This window comes from Thalassophryne amazonica, chromosome 2 (assembly GCF_902500255.1).
Source record: "Thalassophryne amazonica chromosome 2, fThaAma1.1, whole genome shotgun sequence".
Lineage (NCBI taxonomy): Eukaryota > Metazoa > Chordata > Actinopteri > Batrachoidiformes > Batrachoididae > Thalassophryne > Thalassophryne amazonica.
In genome coordinates, this window is record NC_047104.1 from 119,912,691 (window position 1) to 119,935,241 (window position 22,551).

Here is a 22,551-nt window from a genome sequence, read left to right on the forward strand (position 1 = left end):
ATCCAAGTGGGCAATAATACAACAAAACTGTTTATTTTGCAATTATTTAGCATATCATAATGCCATTATGAGTCACATGACCCTTGATGATTACGAGAAATGAAAAATGGCAGCTATGTGGACAGAAGACATGCTTGTAAGAGCATCCATCCTTGTCCGCAAAGGTGGATGTATTTCATCTTCCGCGTTCTATCATGCGCACAATTTGGTCAATCAAATCAGGTTTATGATGTTTGATCACTGCAAATAAGAAGCACAATTTCTTCACACCTACTGACAACGGTCGAGTCTGTTGCACCTTTAGTATGTGGGGCAACGTCCCCCCCTCCAGCCAAAGGTATCTGAAGTGGTTTAAAAGCGCTCGATGCATTTGTACAGTAGATACGAAGCTAAATTCAATAGTTCTGACCTCATAGTGGAACTACGAGTTCAGACCGTCTTTGGGTTGGATTAGCTGCTCTTTGTAAGTTCCCTCAAGCTTCACCAAGATGCACAACTTCTAAACCCCTTACAGGCCACCCTAGTCCAACCAGGAACGGCTGTCCTGCAGGTATCAGGCACATCTTGAGACCAGAGGATCCTCTGTTCAAAACCCAGACAGGAAAATGGTTAAGGGCCCTTGGGCAAAGTCCTTAATCCCCTAGTTGCTCCAGGTGTGTAGTGAGTGCCTTGCGTGGCAGCACCCTGACATCGGTGTGTGTGAATGTGAAGCATAATTGTAAAGCGCTTTGAGCTTCTGATGCAGATGGAAAAGTGGTATATAAATGCAGTCCATTTACCGTCTTACATCATCAGACACAAAGGAAAATAAAATATGCAAAGGGAGAAAAGAAAATATGCACACAACTGCTTCTGTTGTGATGATGCCTGCAGTCTTTCCCTCATTCACAGGTGCAGCAGCTTTGAACTCAGATGGTTTGGTATCCGGCGTGGCTCCTCTTCCTGCCTATTAAGTATGCAATGAGCACAATCAGGACCAGGCCGGCCAGAGCCGCACCAACAACAATGGGGATGATCATCTGGTCTCCGACCATCTGACAGTCCTCCGCTGGAGACAAAGACAGAAGACGAGATTAGCTGAAGATGGGAAACGTCCAGTTCCATTTTAGGAACAGAAATGTGTTTTTGGTTCTGTTGCTCAGAGAAAGCTTGAAACCTCATCCAGGGGAAACCTCTCTGGTAACACCGCTCACAGCCACTGGCGTTACATATCCTGTGAAAGTCAACTGAATGTTTTTATGAAGGGCATTTTCAACTCTTGTGGTTATGAAACTCCCAAAAATTAACAATGTGCCCCAAAATATCCATCGTCTGGAACAGTGGTTCTCAGTTCTATCTTCTGAATTTTAACTACTGCACATCTTCCACTTGTCCCTTGTCTGAACTGAACCTATGGATGTTATATACTGTGTTTTGTACAGTAACACTACCTCTAACCTTAGTGACATGAAATTTGGAGTTCCACAGGGGTCTGTCTTAGGCCCCCTGCTTTTCTCCCTTTATATAGCACCCCTTGAACACATATTGCGGCGTTTTGGGATTACCTTTCACTGCTATGCAGATGATACTCAGTTATACATGCCGATAACTGCTGGTAATGTAGTTCACATAAAATCCTTAGAAGATTGCCTTGCAGCAGTGAGAAGTTGGATGTCTAGAAACGTCCTAATTTTAAACTCTGATAAGACTGAAATGATGGTTCTTGGTCCAGTGAGACATCGGCATCAATTTGACCAGTTAACGCTCAGCTTCGGCTCGTGTGTCATACATCACACTGACAAAGTGAGGAACCTTAAGGTAATTTTTGATCCTTCGTTGTCCTGTGGCTTCCACATTAGAAATATTACTAGGACTGCTTTCTTCCACCTGCGAAATATAGTGAAGATTCGTCCCATCCTGTCTATGGCTGATGCTGAGACCCTGATCCATGCATTTATCTCTTCTAGATTGGACTACTGCAATGTTCTATTTTGTGGTTTACTGCAGTCTAGCATTAGGGGTCTCCAATTGGTTCAAAATGCTGCAGCCAGACTTTTGACATGAAGCAGAAAGTTCGACCACATTACACCCATTTTGGCATCCCTTCACTGGCTTCCTGTCCCAGTGAGATCAGATTTTAAGGTTCTGCTACTAACCTATAAAATTATTCATGGACTGGCACCTCCCTACCTAGCTGACCTAATTAAACCTTACGTACCGGCACGGGCTTTATGTTCTCAGGGTGCAGGACTACTTTGTGTCCCTAAGGTGAATAAGAAGTCTGCGGGTCACAGAGCTTTCTCTTATTGTGCCCCTGTTCTGTGGAATGATCTCCCTGTGTCAATAAAACAGTCAGATTCTGTGGAGACTTTCAAGTCCAGACTTAAGACGCACTTATTTTCCCTTTCATATGGCTAGCATACTGGTACAGTTTTGTTTTACGCTTTTTACGCTTAATTAATTTATTAGTAACTGGAGCGGGCTGCGGCCTCAACTTTACCTAAATTCTGGGTCTTTTAGTGAAGTTTAGGGCTAGTGGCCGGCGATCACCTTAGTATTTCTCTGTTTTTCTTGTTGTTTAATGCTGGCAAATTATACAGTATTTTTTGTCTTTCTGATTCTGTTTTTTCTCTCTGTTTAAGGTGCAGCTCCATCCAGAGATGGGAGTTGTATTCATGTTGGTGAGCCTCCTGTCCTGTGCACCAATAGCATTTCTTGTATATTCATCCGTGAATTGTTCTGTGAATTGTTCTATAATTTATGTTTGTAGCATGGCCCAAGCAGAGGGTCACCCCTTTGAGTCTGGTCTGCTTGAGGTTTCTTCCTCAGAGGGAGTTTTTCCTTACCACTGTTGCTCTGGGGGTTGGTAAGGTTAGACCTTACCTGTGTGAAGCGCCTTGAGGCAACTCTGTTGTGATTTGGTGCTATATAAATGAAAATAAATTGAAATTGAAAATTGTCTGAGCAGGTAGCTCAATAAGATAAGGAGTTAGGCTACCAATACATAGACCTGGGTTTGATTCCTGGTCATGCTATCTGTCTGTGTCCTTGGGCGTGCCATTTCATCTACACTGTCCCAGCAAACCTGTGATGGACAGGCGTCCCATCCAGGGGGAGTTGAGGGCTCACAACTACTTCCTGCTATAGAATCCTGAGGCAGTAAGCACTGGGGCTAAAGGGCCTCAGAGCAGAGCTTACTTCTTCTATTTACTCCTTATTAAAGCTGATACCATGGGTGTTATAAAATATCTCTGGAGTCTTAATTTAGCTAAACTGCAGGATTGTCTTACAGACATAAAGACATGGATGACCTCTAATTTCCTGCTTTTAAACTCAGATAAAACTGAAGTTATTGTACTTGGCCCCACAAATCTTAGAAGCATGGTGTCTAACCAGATCGTTACTCTGGATGGCATTTCCCTAATCTCTAGTAATACTGTGAGAAATCTTGGAGTTATTTTTGATCAGGATATGTCATTCAAAGCGCATATTAAACAAATATGTAGGACTGCCTTTTTGCATTTACGCAATATCTCTAAAATCAGAAAGGTCTTGTCTCAGAGTGATGCTGAAAAACTAATTCATGCATTTATTTCCTCTAGGCTGGACTATTGTAATTCATTATTATCAGGTTGTCCTATAAGTTCCCTAAAAAGCCTTCAGTTGGTTCAGAATGCTGCAGCTAGAGTACTGACGGGGACTAGCAGGAGAGAGCATATCTCACCCGTGTTGGCCTCCCTTCATTGGCTTCCTGTTAATGCTAGAATAGAATTTAAAATTCTTCTTCTTACTTATAAGGTTTTGAATAATCAGGTCCCATCTTATCTTAGGGACCTCGTAGTACCATATTACCCCATTAGAGCGCTTCGCTCTCAGACTGCGGGCTTACTTGTAGTTCCTAGGGTTTGTAAGAGTAGAATGGGAGGCAGAGCCTTCAGCTTTCAGGCTCCTCTCCTGTGGAACCAGCTCCCAATTCAGATCAGGGAGACAGATACCCTCTCTACTTTTAAGATTAGGCTTAAAACTTTCCTTTTCGCTAAGGCTTATAGTTAGGGCTGGATCGGGTGACCCTGGACCATCCCTTGGTTATGTTGCTTTAGACGTAGACTGTGGGGGGGTTCCCATGATGCACTGTTTCTTTCTCTTTTTGCTCCGTATGCATCACTCTGCATTTAATCATTAGTGATCGATCTCTTTTTCCTGGTTCTTTCCCTCAGCCCCAACCAGTCTCAGCAGAAGACTGCCCCTCCCTGAGCCTGGTTCTGCTGGAGGTTTCTTCCTGTTAAAGGGAGTTTTTCCTTCCCACTGTGGCCAAGTGCTTGCTCATAGGGGGTCGTTTTGACCGTTGGGGTTTTTCATAATTATTGTATGGCCTTGCCTTGCAATGTGGAGCGCCTTGGGGCAACTGTTTGTTGTGATTTGGCGCTATATAAGAAAAAAGTTGATTGATTGATTGATTAATTTTAGTGTTAAAATATTTCTGTAATATTCTGTTGGCTCTAATACAGTGTATGAGTAAACATCAAGGGTGGAAGGGTGCAGGTTTTCTTTGCTATACTGACTTTGGGTTGAGGGGTGAAGGCCATCAGTAAAACCCTGTTCTAAGGTGATCTCTTCCAAGGGAGTGTTTCAGCCCTTCACAACACACCGTTGCTCGCCCCTCCTCCAAAGAAACATGTCACTAAAATAGAGGCCAGAATCAGCTAAATTCAATCAGATCTCCATAACCACTGATGGAGAAAATTTGTTTTTTAGATTACTCAGTTAGCCCGTTTGCACTTTCTTCAATTTAACATTTTCCCAAAAGTTCTTGCCCTATTTAAATAAGAGGTCAATTTGTTCTATAGAATAGATCAATTTAACAGAATGTATAGTTAAAGGGCCAATTCTCAAAAGAGGCCTTGAATTAAGTTTTAAAAACCCTTGAGTAGATTCAGTTTGGCCTTTATCCTGTACCTGGAAACGGTGGGTTTACTTGTCTACGCATGTGCATAACCCCACAATGGTGTCATTTGTGCCCAGTCCGCAAATTTTTTATGGAAACTCAATAGTGGCTACAGAATGGTAAATTTTTTTTTGTTGTGATTTGGTGCTATATAAATGAAATAAATTAAAATTATATTAAATATTCCATATATCAAAACCCAGAAGCTTTCATACTGGATATAGTGACCTATTGCATTGTTTTATGCTAATTAATGTTACATTGTTTCATCATTTTCATTTCCTCTGAGTAGCTACTGCTAAACTTTGCGGTTCATGTTTTTCCTTATATCTTTCTTTCCAATCATTCTGATATTATCTGCTTTTCAGTGGTTATAATCATTAAAATCTCACTTGTATGCTTTTTTAGTTATGTACCATTTAATAAGACTGTCTATTTTAACTTTGTAGCTACATTCTAGCTTTGTTTCCCTTTCTTTGTCAATTTATCTAAGAATCCCTGATCTGTAAAATTATCAAATGGCAGAGTAAAACACTATAACATGCAGTGCACTTCAGCCACATCATCAAGTCAAAGCTCTGGTTTAGAACAGGAGTGAAGAACAAGGCTCACTTCATCAACATGAGCATAATCTCTCAAAAGCTAGGTGGTGCTGTTTCATGTCTGCTTCTGCTTGTCAGGCTGTGACACCGTCAGCAGCTTCAGCAAGTAAAGGTTAAGCCGTGGAAAATGATCAGTGTTGATCCTGAGAAACACCGTGGCCTTGGACGTCTCTGTGGGAAACACAAGCACAGGTCCAGCCTTGTTTGAGTCCGTAGAAGCATTTGTTGGAGCACTGTATGATGCCAAAGTTGCCACAACTGACACAAATACCTTGAGGTACAAGTTGTTCTGCCAGAAGCAGGCAAGAAATGAAGCTCTACCACTGACAAGGGACAGAATTTTCTTTAGATATTATATAGCAATAATTCCACATAATGTTATGTTACATGACTTGTGACTCTTCAAGGATATGTTACATGATTGTTATATTGTTATATAGTCTTATATTGTGTGCTTTGAGCTTAAAATTATATCTATAATATAATTCTTGTAGAGGCTGTGTGTAAACATGTGACTGGGGCTTTATAATTTGCTGTTCAGGAACAGTTATAATCATTTCGTTCTTCAGAAACATTTTTCTGAAATCAGCAACTATCACATGTACGAAACCCTAATAGAATCTAGGCTATTTAATGCAATGCCAAGAGCAATAATACACCCACATTTGGTACAAATAGAAAGGTGAGATTCTAAGAAAGATTTTTCAGTTTAAATTGTGTTTCTATCTGTAACAGAAAAAAAAATATTCTTAAATCATAGGTATTAAAGGCACTGCGCTGCGGTGGTTTGAATCATATTTGTCTAATAGATTACAGTTTGTTCATGTAAATGGGGAATCTTCTTCACAGACTAAAGTTAATTATGGAGTTCCACAAGGTTCTGTGCTAGGACCAATTTTCTTCACTTTATACATGCTTCCCTTAGGCAGTATTATTAGACGGTATTGCTTAAATTTTCATTGTTACGCAGATGATACCCAGCTTTATCTATCCATGAAGCCAGAGGATACACACCAATTAGCTAAACTGCAGGATTGTCTTACAGACATAAAGACATGGATGACCTCTAATTTCCTGCTTTTAAACTCAGATAAAACTGAAGTTATTGTACTTGGCCCCACAAATCTTAGAAGCATGGTGTCTAACCAGATCGTTACTCTGGATGGCATTTCCCTGATCTCTAGTAATACTGTGAGAAATCTTGGAGTCATTTTTGATCAGGATATGTCATTCAAAGCGCATATTAAACAAATATGTAGGACTGCCTTTTTGCATTTACGCAATATCTCTAAAATCAGAAAGGTCTTGTCTCAGAGTGATGCTGAAAATTAATTCATGCATTTATTTCCTCTAGGCTGGACTATTGTAATTCATTATTATCAGGTTGTCCTAAAAGTTCCCTAAAAAGCCTTCAGTTGGTTCAGAATGCTGCAGCTAGAGTACTGACGGGGACTAGCAGGAGAGAGCATATCTCACCCGTGTGGCCTCTCTTTCATTGGCTTCCTGTTAATTCTAGAATAGAATTTAAAATTCTTCTTCTTACTTATAAGGTTTTGAATAATCAGGTCCCATCTTATCTTAGGGACCTCGTAGTACCATATTACCCCATTAGAGCGCTTCGCTCTCAGACTGCAGGCTTACTTGTAGTTCCTAGGGTTTGTAAGAGTAGAATTGGGAGGCAGAGCCTTCAGCTTTCAGGCTCCTCTCCTGTGGAACCAGCTCCCAATTCAGATCAGGGAGACAGATACCCTCTCTACTTTTAAGATTAGGCTTAAAACTTTCCTTTTCGCTAAGGCTTATAGTTAGGGCTGGATCAGGTGACCCTGGACCATCCCTTGGTTATGCTGCTTTAGACGTAGACTGTGGGGGGGTTCCCATGATGCACTGTTTCTTTCTCTTTTTGCTCCGTATGCATCACTCTGCATTTAATCATTAGTGATCGATCTCTGCCCCCCTTCACAGCATGTCTTTTTCCTGGTTCTTTCCCTCAGCCCCAACCAGTCTCAGCAGAAGACTGCCCCTCCCTGAGCCTGGTTCTGCTGGAGGTTTCTTCCTGTTAAAAGGGAGTTTTTCCTTCCCACTGTAGCCAAGTGCTTGCTCATAGGGGGTCGTTTTGACCGTTGGGGTTTTTCATAAGTATTGTATGGCCTTGCCTTACAATATAGAGCGCCTTGGGGCAACTGTTTGTTGTGATTTGGCGCTATATAAGAAAAAAGTTGATTGACTGATTGATTGAAATCATATAGCGGGTATCCGATAAAACCGCAAACAAATATAGGAAAATATAGCAATAACTTCTCACTGAAAATGAAAATTGTGAAACAATGTAACATTTTTTAGTATAAAACATTGTATTAGGACACATTATCCAGTTTGAAAACATTTGGGATTTGGTATCTGTAGCTGCTATTGTGAGTTTCACTGAAATTTTGCTGACATCGGCACAAATTACCCCATTGTGGTTGTGTGTTGTGCTGGTCTATCAAAGAGGGGAAGCTCATTGTCAGCTCACAACATAAAATGTATCAATTTATTCATATGTGAATTCAAATATGTAAATTGGTTATAACAGTCCAAAGTTGCACGAGCATTTCACAATTTATCTCTATTACATACAGTATGATATGATGGCACAATTACCAAGTGGTTAGTGACATTCTTCCATGCAAATGTTATTTTAAAGATTGGCCAGCAGATGTAATTGTATCAAAGCTTCAAAACACTGAACCATTTCTTCATATTGAGTCAGTGTTTGAAAAACGCTTCGTTTTCTCCATCAATAATTTTCAGCAATAAAATGCATCAGCAACTGCTAATTATTTCCACATATGCACGGATAGACTTATATTTATGAATACTTTTGTAGTATATTGTTAGAATGATCTGGGATCATCATTAATCGATTAGTTCACCCTAAGGGAGCTCATCGGTATTTGATTTGTTGGGTCTGTTTTTCTGTGTAGTACCTGAGCGGCAGAATAAAGGTTACATACAAAGTGTTCACCCAGAAATATGCCTCACCGTTTAATTTTATAGTGTAACAAGTACACAACATGGTGTCAGAAAAGGTTTTTTTTCTTCAGCCACATGAGACATGAGACACCATTAGTTTTCGTTGTTACTCCACTGTGGTAAGAAGAAAGTTAAGTTTTACGTTTGTATCGAGTGACCGAACGTCAACGTTAGCATGGACCAGTTCAAGCCACCTGCACCGCTAGTGCTAACAGGCAACCTTAGCGAGAATTGGCGCCGATGGGAGCAACGTTTCCAGCTGTACATGACGGCCACAAGTGCGGACGAGAAGGATGAACCGGTGAAGATTGCCATCATGATACACACGGTCGGTGAGGATGCGTTGGAGATCTACAACACCCTCGATGTTGAAACAGAGGAAGTGGATGGTCAACCTGGTGAACCTACACTCAAAGATATACTGGATGCCTTCAGAAAATACTGCACTCCAAAGAAGAACATTGTGTTCGAGCGCCATCAGTTTTGGTCACTATCCATGCCAGAAGGAGTCAATGTTGACCACTTTGTGACGGAACTTCACCAGAAATGTAAAAACTGTGAGTTTGGAATGACCGAGAATGACATGATAAGAGATAAGCTTGTGTTTACTGTGCCTGATGTTCGTGTGAAAGAGCGACTATTGAGAGAAACGGACTTGACTTTAGATAAAGCAGTTGATATCTGCAGAGGAGCAGAAGTCGCTAAATCACAGATGCGTGCCATGCAATCAGCCCAGCCAGAGGCGTCAGTGGAGGCTCTTCACAAGGTGTCAGCTAGCTCGGAGAAGGGGAGAGCGGGCATGAAAAGAAAGCCGAGACCACAAGAAAAAACAAAGGCACAAGCAGCAGATGTACACACATGCAGAAAGTGCGGCGGGGCGCATAAACCTCGTCAATGTCCAGCGTTTGGCATCATATGCCACAACTGCAACAAGAGGAACCACTACGCGAAGATGTGCACGTCAACACAAGATAGACGAGCCACTGCCCGAGGCGTGCATGATCTTGAGGTTGAATCTCTGTTCATAGGGATCATGTCCTGTGCTGGACCCAAAAACAGTCAGCACGATAATGCGTGGTACACAACAGCCAAAATACAAAATACAGAGGTCAAGTTCAAATTGGACACTGAGGCAGACGCAAATGTGCTCCCTCTGAGCATTTTGCAGAAGATTCCGGGTCCTCATCAGCTGCAGCCCACCCGCATAGCTCTCGTGGCTTATGGAGGAACACGTCTGAAGCCAGAAGGTACCGTGAGTCTTACCTGTGATGTGGCCAGGGTGAAGTCAGATCTTCAGTTCTTCATCACCAAGCACTCCTCCACTCCAATATTAAGCAGAGACGCATGTGAACAGCTGAAGCTGGTGAAAAGAATGGAGACCATTGCAGTCAAGGCACCAGCCACAAAAGAGGAGTTAGTGGACGCCTACCCCTCTGTCTTCAGTGGTCTGGGATAGTTTCCTGGGGTGCATCACATTCACACAGACCCACATGTGACCCCAGTAGTGCATGGCTGCAGGAAAATCCCCATCACTGTCATGGACAGGCTGAAAACCACGCTGGAAGAACTCGTTGAAAGAGATGTCATTGCACCTGTAACAGAGCCCACAGAATGGGTAAATAGCCTTGTCATTACAGAGAAGAAAAACGGGTCGCTCAGGGTGTGCTTGGACCCTCGTGACCTGAATGAGGCGATCAAGAGACAGCACTTCTCAATACCCACCCCAGAAGAAGTACTCCACAGGCTGTCAGGGAAAACCATCTTCTCCATCTTAGATGAAAAGGATGGATACTGGCAAGTGAGACTGGACAAGCCCTCCTCGATGCTCTGCACATTCAGCACACCGTGGGGCAGGTTTCACTTTAAGAGACTTCCCTTTGGCATTAAGTCCGCCAGCGAGGTTTTCCAACAGAAAAACTGTGAGACATTCGGCAACATCGAAGGAGTGCACATAATTGCAGATGACATGATCATCGCCGCTGCGTCTGAGGAAGAGCATGATGCCATTCTGCAGAAAGTCATGGACATGGCACAGAGAAACAATATCAAATTCAACAAAGAGAAAATTCAATACAAGGTGGACTCGGTCAGATACATGGGACATGTTGTCACCTCAAAGGGCGTGAAGCCGGATGAGTCCAAGGTGTTAGCCATCAGAAACATGCCACAGCCTGAAGACAAAGAAAGGACTACAGAGGCTACTGGGAATGACAAGGTATCTCTGCCAATATATCCCAAACGAAGCCATGATCACAAGCCCACTCAGAGAGCTGCTGCGAAAAGATGCTGCCTGGCACTGGAGCCATGAACACACTGCTGCACTAGGCAAGCTCAAGACCGCCCTCATGCAGGCCCCAATACTCCAGTTCTTTGACCAGAGCAAGCCACTCACCATACAGTGCGACGCATCAAAAGACGGACTCGGAGCCTGTCTGCTGCAGGAAGGGAGGCCACTGTCTTATGCTTCACGAGCACTCACAGAGTCAGAAAAGAATTATGCTCAGATAGAGAAAGAGCTGCTGGCAATAGTTTTCGCAACCAAGCGTTTTCATCAGTATGTCTATGGCAACACAGTGACTGTACAATCAGACCATAAGCCACTAGAAGTCATTTTCAAAAAGCATCTGAGCAAGGCACCAGCACGACTTCGGCGCATGCTATTGCAGCTCCAACGGTATGACCTGAGAATAACATACACTGCAGGCAAGGACATGCACGTTGCTGATACCCTGTCCCGCGCTGTTGTCACTGACTGCAGGGATGACGCAAAAGAGGATCTGTTCGAGGAGAGAGTAGTGCATGCAATGGAAGCCACAGATGCACTCGATGCAGACACTCTCGCAAAGCTCAAGGGGGCCACCGCAACAGACAACGTACTGCAACAGGTGATGGAGCTACACAACAAAGGCTGGCCGAGACGACGGAGCAGTGTTTCCATCAATCTACACCAGTACTGGCCTATGCGAAAATCCATCAGCATCAGGGATGGCATACTGATGACTGGTGACAGGGTTGTGATTCCACAGAGTGTGAAGCAACTGATGCTTGACAGACTGCACCTCGCACACCAAGGGATACAGCGGATGAAAGCACAGGCAAGAAAAGTGATGTACTGGCCAGGTATGACGCAAGACATTGAACACATGGTGGAAAGCTGCGGCCCATGCCAAAAACTCCAGCCACAGAATCACAAAGAACCTCTGATTCCACACGTGGTACCTGAGCTGCCATGGCTGAAAATTGGGGCTGACATCTTTGAGCTACACGGACAGTCATACCTCCTGATGGTGGATTACATGTCAAAATACCCAGAGGTGCTCCACTTACCTGACAAAACCGCCTACGCAGTCATACTCAAGATAAAGGCTGTCTTCGCCAGACATGGAATCCCAAAAGAGCTGGTAAGCGATCATGTTCCTTTCGCCAGCTCTGAAATGAGACAGTTTGCGTCGTCATGGGGCATAAAGCTTGTCCACTCCAGCCCTGGATATCCACAATCAAACGGCCTTGCAGAGAGAATGGTAAAGACAGTAAAGCATGCACTTATAAAGGCAACACAGACTGGCACAGACCCGCACTTAGCTCTCCTGTCACTACGAAACACTCCAGTGACTGGCACAGAGTTTTCACCTGCACAAGTCCTGATGGGAAGAGTACTGTGAAGCACCTTGCCAAGCTCCACAGCTGTCCTGCAACCAGCTGTCCCGCATGGATTTCACTCTAGGCTGAAACACCTACAAGCCAGGCAAGAGCACTACTACAACCGCAACACAAAGACTCTGCCAGAGTTTGCTCCTGGTACCACAGTTCACATGGCAACACATCGTGGCTGGGAACCAGCTACTGTCTTAAGCAAAAGATTGGAACCACGTGCATACAACGTACAGACTCCCAGTGGTGTCACATTCCGGAGAAACCGACGTCATCTGAGGAGAATCCACCCCAGTCTACACAGAGAAAACGACGATGACATGCTGGAGCGACCCATTGCTTCACAGAGAGAGGACAGTGCATCACAGGCCCTGCAAGACCAGCGCACTCCTGCCTGTGAACCAAACAACCCCACTCCAGCTGCTCCCACCTACAGCACCAGAAGTGGGAGACTTGTAAAGATGCCTACAAGGTTCAGGGACTATGAGTTCACATAATGCTTATGGCCACCTTACAGAATTGTCAAGTTCTGACTTTGTTTACATTTACGTGTTTCAGTTCAATGAGTTAATATTTACTTCCACATCTTTATAATCAACAGAGCGACTGAAGTTAAAAAAAAAACAAGGGGGACAGAGACAGAAGAAGAAAAAAGAAAAAAAAAAAAACATTTTAAGACGTCACTTATATGATGTGATTCAAAGGTTGTTTTTTACAGTATAAGGATATCATTTAAAATGCCTAATGCAGGAGTTATTTCTTGTTGTGATGTTAAAGTTAAAGATGACCCTCATGCTTAAAAAGGGAGGATGTAGTATATTGTTAGAATGATCTGGGATCATCATTGATCGATTAGTTCACCCTAAGGGAGCGCATCGGTATTTGATTTGTTGGGTCTGTTTTTCTGTGTAGTACCTGAGCGGCAGAATAAAGGTTACATACAAAGTGTTCACCCAGAAATATGCCTCACCGTTTAATTTTATAGTGTAACAAGTACACAACAACTTTGATGTTGTGTTGTGAACCGGGAAGTTAATTAACGTGCAACGACTTTTTAACGAACTCGTCTTCAAGATGAACGTGTTCTAATGCATTTGTTGTCAATTAAATGATAAACTGTACATACAGTAGTGTTCAGAATAATAGTAGTGCTATGTGACTAAAAAGATTAATCCAGGTTTTGAGTATATTTCTTATTGTTACATGGGAAACAAGGTACCAGTAGATTCAGTAGATTCTCACAAATCCAACAAGACCAAGCATTCATGATATGCACACTCTAAAGGCTATCAAATTGGGCTATTAGTAAAAAAAGTAGAAAAGGGGGTGTTCACAATAATAGTAGCATCTGCTGTTGATGCTACAAACTCAAAACTATTATGTTCAAACTGCTTTTTTAGCAATCCTGTGAATCATTAAACTAGTATTTAGTTGTATAACCACAGTTTTTCATGATTTCTTCACATCGCCGAGGCATGGAGTCAACCAACTTGTGGCACCTTTCAGCTGTTATTCCACTCCAAGATCCTTTAACAACATTCTACATTTCATTCACATTTCTTGGTTTTGCTTCAGAAACAGCTTTTTTGATGTCACCCCACAAGTTCTCAATTGGATTTAGGTCTGGGGATTGGGCAGCCCACTCCAAAACACGTTTGCAAGATGTTGCTGGTTTACTAGTGTGCTTGGGGTCATTGTCTTGCTGAAACACCCATTTCAAGGGCATGTCCTCTTCAGCATAAGGCAACATGACCTCTTCAAGTATTTTTACATATTTTGGTATGCGATATACGAGGTCTATTAGAAAAGAAACAGACCTTTTTATTTTTTTCAAAAACTATATGGATTTGAATCATGTACGATTACATCAGACAAGCTTGAACCCGCGTGAGTTTTTCCACGCCTGTCGGTTGCGTCATTCACCTGTGAGCAGGCTTTGAGTGAGGAGTGGTCCAGCCCCCTCATCGTTGTTTCATTGCCAGGAAATGGCGGAATGATTTGGGCTTTTTTTCCATCAGAATTTTTTCAGAAACTGTTAGAGACTGGCAGCTGGAAACCATTAGAAAAATTTATCTGGCTTTCGGTGAAAATGTTACGGGCTTGGTAGAGAATAAGGAGTGTTACTGTCGCTTTAAGGACGGCCCCCAGCGGCTGTGGGGTGCGCCGCGCTCCGAAGCCGCCATTGACAGGCTGAATGACCATTTAATTTCTAAACGGATGGCTGTCTGGATCAGTGACCATCGTGTGCCATTTCTCTGGTTATCACAAGAGCTGGACATCAACCATTTTCCGGCAGATTTCACTTTTAACAAGAGATTTTGTCATGGAAAGCTGAGCGGAGGCTTCTCGCATCATGATGGATTCGCTTTTGGAACGAGACAAAACCACCTCTGTTTTGGTCTCACAGGACGGCTTTGAGATGGCGTTCAGACAGCTGTCGGTGGTTTTTCCATCGAGTGATTATCCGAGAAATTGTGGATGTGCCTGGACATGCCAGAACATGTCCTGTGAGGCTTCATCACGGCGTTGCTGTGCGCCATGCGGCACAGCGCGAAGCCTCCGCTCCTCTTTCCATGACAAAAACTCCTGTAACAGTGGAATGTGCCGTTCATTTCCAAACTGGACGCTGTGTTTTATCCGGGATGTCGGCTGACTAGCACAGGAATTGTGAAAAGACATGGACATCAGCACTTTTTCGGCACATTGAGACAGATGTGCGGAGGAACTCTGCGCGTCGCAGCGGTGCCGCATGGCACAAAGCAACGCCGTGATGAAGCCTCACGGGACATGTTCTGGCATGTCCAGGCACATCCACAATTTCTCGGATAATCACTCGATGGAAAAACCACCGACAGCTGTCTGAACCAAACTTGTCCTCTGACACGCCGAAACGGAGGTGTTCCTTTGTCTCGCTCCAGTAGCGAATCCATTGTGACGCGCGAAGCCTCCGCTCGGCTTTCCATGACAAAATCTCTTGTTAAAAGTGAAATCTGCCGGAAAATGGTTGATGTTCAGCTCTTGTGATAACCAGAGAAATTGCACACGATGGTCACGGATCCATACAGCCATCCGTTTAGAAATGAAATGGTCGCTCAGCCTGTCGATGGCGGCTTCGGAGCGCGGCGCACCATCAGCCGCTGGGGGCCGTCCTGAAAGCGACAATAACACTCCGTAATGAATGAATGAATGAATGAAAACTGTTTATTTCGAACATTTGATACAACAACAATTACAAGATAGATCAGTAAAGACAACAACAAAAAAGTTCCTACTGTGTACCCAACATGTCCGAAAAGGGGTAGGGTGAAGCATCAGCTTATTTATCCCTACCCCTTCTTCCCCACAACCAGTAATACCCTTTGCCACATATACACATAAATTCCTACACACCTAAACCGATATCAATATATATATATATACATATATATACACACACATACATATACACATCAACATACACATATATACACATATACATATATACACGTATATATACACAAACATAAATATACACCTACACATACCTACTTACATACAAAATACTATATATTTACAAGCCGAAGCAAACAACAAAAACACCCTAACCCTCATTACCCTTCCTCCTCCCTATACCCAGAAAAAAACATATTTTTGTACCGCTGTAATCTCTTTGAAGCCCATAAAATTTTCACCAAAAACCATCTGAATTTCTCGAATGGTGTCCACTCGGATGTGCCTTACAGTTTCTGAAAAAATTTTGATCAAGCAAAGCGGCAGTCTCTGAGCCATTCCTAAACTATGAAAAAAACGACCAGAGGAGTGGACCACTGCTCACTCAAAGCCTGCTCACAGGCGAATGACGCAACCGACAGGCGTGAAAAAACTCACGCATGCGCACGAAGGTTCAAGCTTGTCTGACGCAATCACACGTGATTCAAATCCATATGGTTTTTGAAAAAAATAATAAGGTCGGATACTTTTCTAATAGACCTCGTATAGGCCCAATACCATAGTAGGAGAAATATGCCCATATCATGATGCTTGCACCACCATGCTTCACTGTCTTCACTGTGAACTGTGGCTTGAATTCAGAGTTTAGGGGTTGTCTCACAAACTGTCTGCGGCCCTTGGACCCAAAAAGAACAATTTTACTCTCATCAGTCCACAAAATATTCCTCCATTTCTCTTTAGGCCAGTTGATGTGTTCTTTGGCAAATTGTAACCTCTTCTGCACATGTCTTTTATTTAACAGAGGGACTTTGCGGGGATTCTTGCACATAAATTAGCTTCACACAGGCATCTTCTAACTGTCACAGCACTTACAGGTAACTTCAGACTGTCTTTGATCATCCTGGAGCTGATCAATGGGTGAGCCTTTGCCATTCTGGTTATTCTTCTATCCATTTTGATGGTTGTTTTCCGTTTTCTTCCACGCGTCTCTATTTTTTTGTCCATTTTAAAGCATTGGAGATTATTGTAGATGAACAAAATATAAATTTTTGCACCTGCGTATAGGTTTTCCCCTCTCCAATCAACTTTTAATCAAACTACGCTGTTCTTCTGAACAATGTCTTGAACGTCCCATTTTCCTCAGGCTTTCAAAGAGAAAAGCATGTGCAACAGGTGCTGGCTTCATCCTTAAATAGGGGACACCTGATTCGCACCTGTTTGTTCCACAAAATTGACGAACTCACTGACTGAATGCCACACTATTATTGTGAACACCCCCTTTTCTACTTTTTTTTACTAATAGACCAATTTCATAGCCTTAAGAGTGTGCATATCATGAATGCTTGGTCTTGTTGGATTTGTGAGAATCTACTGAATCTACTGGTACCTCGTTTCCCATGTAACAATAAGAAATATACTCAAAACCTGGATTAATCTTTTTAGTCACATAGCACTATTATTATTCTGAACACTACTGTATTTGATAATTTAATTTTTTGACATTTTAGGGGAAGCTGAGCTTTCCTTGCAGTCTTAGAGGAACCACATCTGGTACCTGTGTAGATAAGTAAACCCACCCTTTCCAGTATAGATTTGGGTACCCTATCACCCCAAAAAGGTCAAACTAAATCTACTCAAAAATATTTTTAAAAATCACATTTCAGGAATTGGCACTTCAACTAGTAAAGAATCACAGTTGGAAAAACTAAATTTTTGTTGATGTAAACGATTTCCGTTGGGATTAAAAAAGTTCTTCTTATTCTTATGTAATCAGAAGGGAAATGGATTTGTATGTGACACCAAAATCAAAATTACACACCCAGTTCATATACACACCTGTAGCAAGCTAACTATCTATCTTAATATACAACATAGAAGCCAGTTAAAACAGGAGGGAAAGTGGACAAATGAAAAGAAAAAGCAGGTGCACCTGTTGCAAACTTTCCAGCAGTGACATCAAAGGGTTGGACCTGCAGTCTGAAGGTGTTGAGAGAGAACGTGGGGCCCACAACCAACATTTGCACTGTGTTACACATGTAGGAGTGACCCAGGCTGCTCTGGAGGTAGTCCAGGCTGCTGCTACCTGCTGAGAAGGGTGCTGCAGAGAGAAACAAATCCACATTTTACTGATGTAACCAAGGTAGAGAAAACAACAAAATGTTTCAGAGGTCACGTACCCGTCATATCAGACCAATTAGCCAGCAGCGTCAGCCCGCTCAGGTGGTACTTCTTGGATGTGGAGTTCTGCAAACGGAAACACCAATAACAAAGACTGAATAACATGATAGCATTTGTTCAGGTCACTGAATACAAAAACAAATAACAGATGGCTGTACCAGAGTGAAGGTGAAGGTGAGCGTGGTGGTTTGCTCCTGCGTCAAGACTAAGGTGGCACTGCTGGCTCCACATGATCCAGACGCGATCGTCAGGTTGGGATTGAGATTCATTATTTCCCGGATTGTCTATCAGAAATGAAATCAGTTTATGCAAAAAATCTGAGATTGTTATAGATTAAGTTTTGTAACTAATTACCTTATTCTGAGATTGAACAGAATAGGAGACGTTGAGCTGGAGTCCCATTTGGGCCAGGAGACATACGGTGCCATTGTTTTTCACAGAGTAGGCGCCCCGGTCAGGTGTTCCTGGAGATGGTGGTGTTGGAGGTGGAGCTACTGTAGTGCTGGCTGTGGTGGGTGGAGCTAGAGTAGTGCCCTGATCTGCCACACATATGCTTTCTATAGCAATAACATGAAGGAATATATGATCAGACAAACTGGACTCATCAACATTTCAGGAACAGGCGGACAAACGGAGGCCCAGTCATACCATTTGGACTCAGATCATTTCTAGGCATGTACGCCTCCAACCTCATGTTAGAGAATGTGACGGTCGAGCCACCAACCCTAAAAGAGCTGGAATGTAGGCAGCGGTAGGTGGTGTTGATATTCGCCCAGATCCCCACTGAGGTCGACACCACAGTGACCACGTCTAGAACAAACAAGTTTGAACAAATTAGGAATAAGACATTTGTCGCACAGTATTAGATGATCGATAACTAGCATCAAATGAGAACGCAGCACGGAATGCAAACAAAATCTGTTGCAAAGTAATATAAGTGTGTTCTTTGAGCTGCCAATGATAAAATTATAATTTACAGTGAATTTTTAACACAGAGCACTTATCTCCCCGGGACTGTACGTCTGGTAACCAAAACATGGATATGATACTTAATGTATCGATTCAAGGTTTTTTTTTTCTGAAATAGAAAATTAGCTAATAGATGCATCTTGCTTACTGCAAAGATCGTAAATATACGTACTTTGCAACACATTCTACCACCACGTTGATGTCGGCTTTAAATATGGGAATTAATGTTTGTACAAGGACAAATTTTCCCATTGGGGAAAGAACGAATACATTTGAATCTAACCCCCCCCACCCCCACCACCAGCAAGATTTTTGGACTGGCTGCTTTTGGTTTGGAAGAAGGAGAGTACTGCATTTCTACAGTGTTTTTCCATCTGGCAATTTTTACAATGATTCCTCACATTTATTTCCCCAGCCAAGGTCCATACCTATTTATAGCTGGATGGACTAGAACAATGCAGATTAAATGCCTTGTCCAAGGACACAGACAGGTCGTATGAGTGGGATTCAAACCCAGGTCCACTTATTGACAGACCAGCTCGTTATCCATAGAGCTACCTGCTATACAGCAGTCAAATGGTTCCCATCACCAAGACTCAATGATAAACATTTTATTTTTGACCACCATAACAAGTCTGTTTGGGTCAAAGTGTCCAATGAGAGTCTATACAAACATGTACCTCGTAAATAATTTAACAGGCAAATGTGCGTTAATCCACGAATTGATTGCATATTTAAAGCTTAGCAGTGTGTTTGTGTATTTTTACAAAACACGTCGCTGTGCATTAATCCATTATCTGATCAACTCGTAGATGAAGTGACAGGATGTACACTTTGAATGAATCAAGTGTAACTATTAAAAAAATGCCTGATTCGGATTTGATCAGAGTTTTCATCAACAGGGAGAACAGCAAATTTATCAATGTGGCTTTTGCAGAAAAGCTGCATTCCAATGCCCAGTTTTTCACAGGATGTGTTCATGTTCACATGCAGCCTGTCCGGTGACAGGATTTCACAGACTGCCTGCAATTACAGTCTGTAAAATCTCAGAAACTTGTAACAATGTGAAAACCAATAAATAAATAATTACCTGGGAAATCAATGTAGCAGCAGAAAGCTACAATGTCTCAAAGCGGCAAACTGAGCACATAAAGCCTTTTATTCTGACTGCTTTCGACATTTAGGATGGATTTATCATCACAACCCGCTGAAAACTGTTAACAGAAAACACCCTTGTTTTGGAAGATGCTGTGTGGAAAAACTTAATTCCTTATCGTGGAAACTGCTTGTAAATAAACACAACGTTTTAAAAGAAGTCCCTCTGTGGTATAATACGGTGCTCCGGGTGTGTTGTTTTTGCCACTGAAAACAAGATAAGTTGTCTTTTTTTTTCAGCACAGCGAAGGAGAAGGTGCACATCTCACACACATTACCAGAATCCTTTATTTGAATAAATACGTCTTTGACATATTTTGTTGGATAGTCATGAAAAAGGAAAGCTGATTTTTACTCAGGTGTTTTATCACAAAAAGATTTACTTCTACCAATACATAATAGACACAAGCAAATACTATGGCAGAGTGAGAGGTATTATTTTCTCATCTTGCTCAGAGATCTCTAGTTTGCACACACACACACACGAAACAGGATGGCCTTCAAAATGTGTTGTACAGTTTGTGGCAGCCATGCACCGATGCCAATGCTACGATAGGTTATACGATTTTGGATACTGCCTTGCTCTTGCAAGAGCAGAAGTCAGAGTTATAGAGAAGTTAAAAGCTTGGGCATTTAAAAAAGCAAACATGACAAAATTATAGCACTGCTTTGCAAACTCTAAATATGGGGGATAAAAGTACCTCAAAGCTGTTAACGAAGGTGTGTGTATTTCTGAAAAGATGCTCGTTGTTGCAGGTTGTTTGAGGAGTTAACACAAAAAACATGATTCCTGCTGAGCTGCTGGTATTTTTGAGCAAAGTCCTTCAAAGAGTAACTAAACAAAATAAACTGTTCAAAGTCACCGTCTGTTGGCACCTGTAAGCTCTACAGTTATAGTTGATTATAGTACTTGGTGTATGTACACTCGGAGGTGACCAGTACTCAGGTACTCATATTTGTAATCAGTATTCCTGCATAGGGCAGCGTGGTATGAGTTAGGGAATGTTAATGTTCTCACCAGAGCGGTTGGCCTGAGGGAAAACTGAAGCGTCACTGAGATTGTACTGCAGCATGAGGTTGGCAACGCTGTACAGACTGCCATTGGTTGAAAAGCTTAGTCCCAGGGCGTGACCATCTCCGAACACCGCCACCAGCCACGGGTCTCTGCCATCACCACCGCATGAGCTGCTGCTAGCATCGACTGTGGTGGAGTTGGGCAGAAAGACCTGCACAGTGCGCTGAGGAAAACAGTGTGACAAATTGAAGGAACGCGGCGCTGGTTATAATGTATGTAGAGAGGCCAGCGTTTGGCTGTCGGTGAGCGTTACCGTGCTGCTGGAGGTGTTGTACGGAATGGACATGGATGCAGAGAGTTCAGCTTTGATGCAGGTTGAGTTCCCCTCCCTCACCTCCAGAGTAACAGCCTGCGTGCATCCTGTGGAAGAGAAATTATGATCAGAGATTAGTTATTTGTGAAAAATTGACTAATTGTGCTCTTGATGTACATCACTTTAAATTGTAAGCAGGTTTGAAAAAGGAACTGTAATACCCCCATTACGCATAGCCAGAATCACGCAGAATGGCGTCCGAATTATGAATCGGCGCACATCCGAAAACTGTTGGATTTTAGTTCCAAAATGTTCTGCCAGCCATCTGCGGAAGTCAACACAGTTGGTCAAAATCAGCTGGTGGCACCAAGTCAATCAATCAATCAATCAATCAATTTTTTTATATAGCGCCAAATCACAACAAACAGTTGCCCCAAGGCGTGATGCACATGTTCAAAACTCTCCAGGTGTGGTCGAGATGGGACACCTATCCAACGGCAGTCCATGTGCAGTCTGAGGACCATCTAACAGCAATTTAAATATTCCAATGGCGGAAAAACAGGATCCAAAATAATTTGAGTGCATACAAGGGAACCGGTATGACCTGCACGTGCCATGTATAATAATGTCCACCCCCCCCCACGCAAAGGAACAGTTGAAATGTATGTGGCACGCTTCATCATAATAATTATGATGTATTATCATGTACAGTGAATGTGAACAGTGGCTATCAAACCAAAAGCTCCGTGCACTACTGTGCGCATGCTGCCGTGAATCTTAACAGGCTGTTATATCCATAATAGACCTTACAGTACAGATATTTGTCCATTGCTTCCCATAGGCAACGTAAATAATGTGAACTACTGTCTCCATCATAACACTGACACTGCTGACCACGCCTCGGATTATGGCAATATTTGCCATGTCGGGCATGGCTCCGGCACAGTCTCGCTATGTGTTACGGGGGCTTAAGTTCGGACATTACTTTAGACAGAATGTAACTAAAAAATGTAACACTTAATTACATATGTGTACATTCGCTGTGCAACCACGAGCAAAGCAGAACCAGCCAAAAGAATACATACAGAGGGAGCATGTGGGGGGTATTGTGCTTGATTTTTTTTTGGCCCATTTTTCAGAGAATATGAATGATAACAACAACATTTTTTTCACTCATGGTTAGTGTCACAATGGCAAAATAAACGACCCAAATGACCCTGATCAAAGGTTTACATACCCCCGTTCTTAATACCGTGTATTGCCTCCTTTAACATCACTGACAGCTTGGAGTCTTTTGGGGTAG

The 22,551-nt window shown here is 42.6% G+C and overlaps 1 protein-coding gene across 1 annotated transcript in view; it reads right to left on the bottom strand.

The window, feature by feature from the left end:
* Positions 1-893: 893 nt before the first annotated feature.
* Positions 894-22,551, bottom strand: part of lamp1a (lysosomal associated membrane protein 1a) — a 60,333-nt gene continuing 38,675 nt past the window's right edge. Inside the window, exons 2-9 of the mRNA XM_034192832.1 lie at positions 21,249-21,355; positions 20,939-21,158; positions 18,445-18,606; positions 18,151-18,353; positions 17,955-18,080; positions 17,796-17,862; positions 17,549-17,716; positions 894-1,048 (exon numbers count right to left, since the gene is read on the bottom strand). Coding sequence (XP_034048723.1) covers positions 909-1,048; positions 17,549-17,716; positions 17,796-17,862; positions 17,955-18,080; positions 18,151-18,353; positions 18,445-18,606; positions 20,939-21,158; positions 21,249-21,355 — 1,193 coding nt within the window. The 3' untranslated portion in view covers positions 894-908. The remainder of the gene's footprint in view (positions 1,049-17,548; positions 17,717-17,795; positions 17,863-17,954; positions 18,081-18,150; positions 18,354-18,444; positions 18,607-20,938; positions 21,159-21,248; positions 21,356-22,551) is intronic.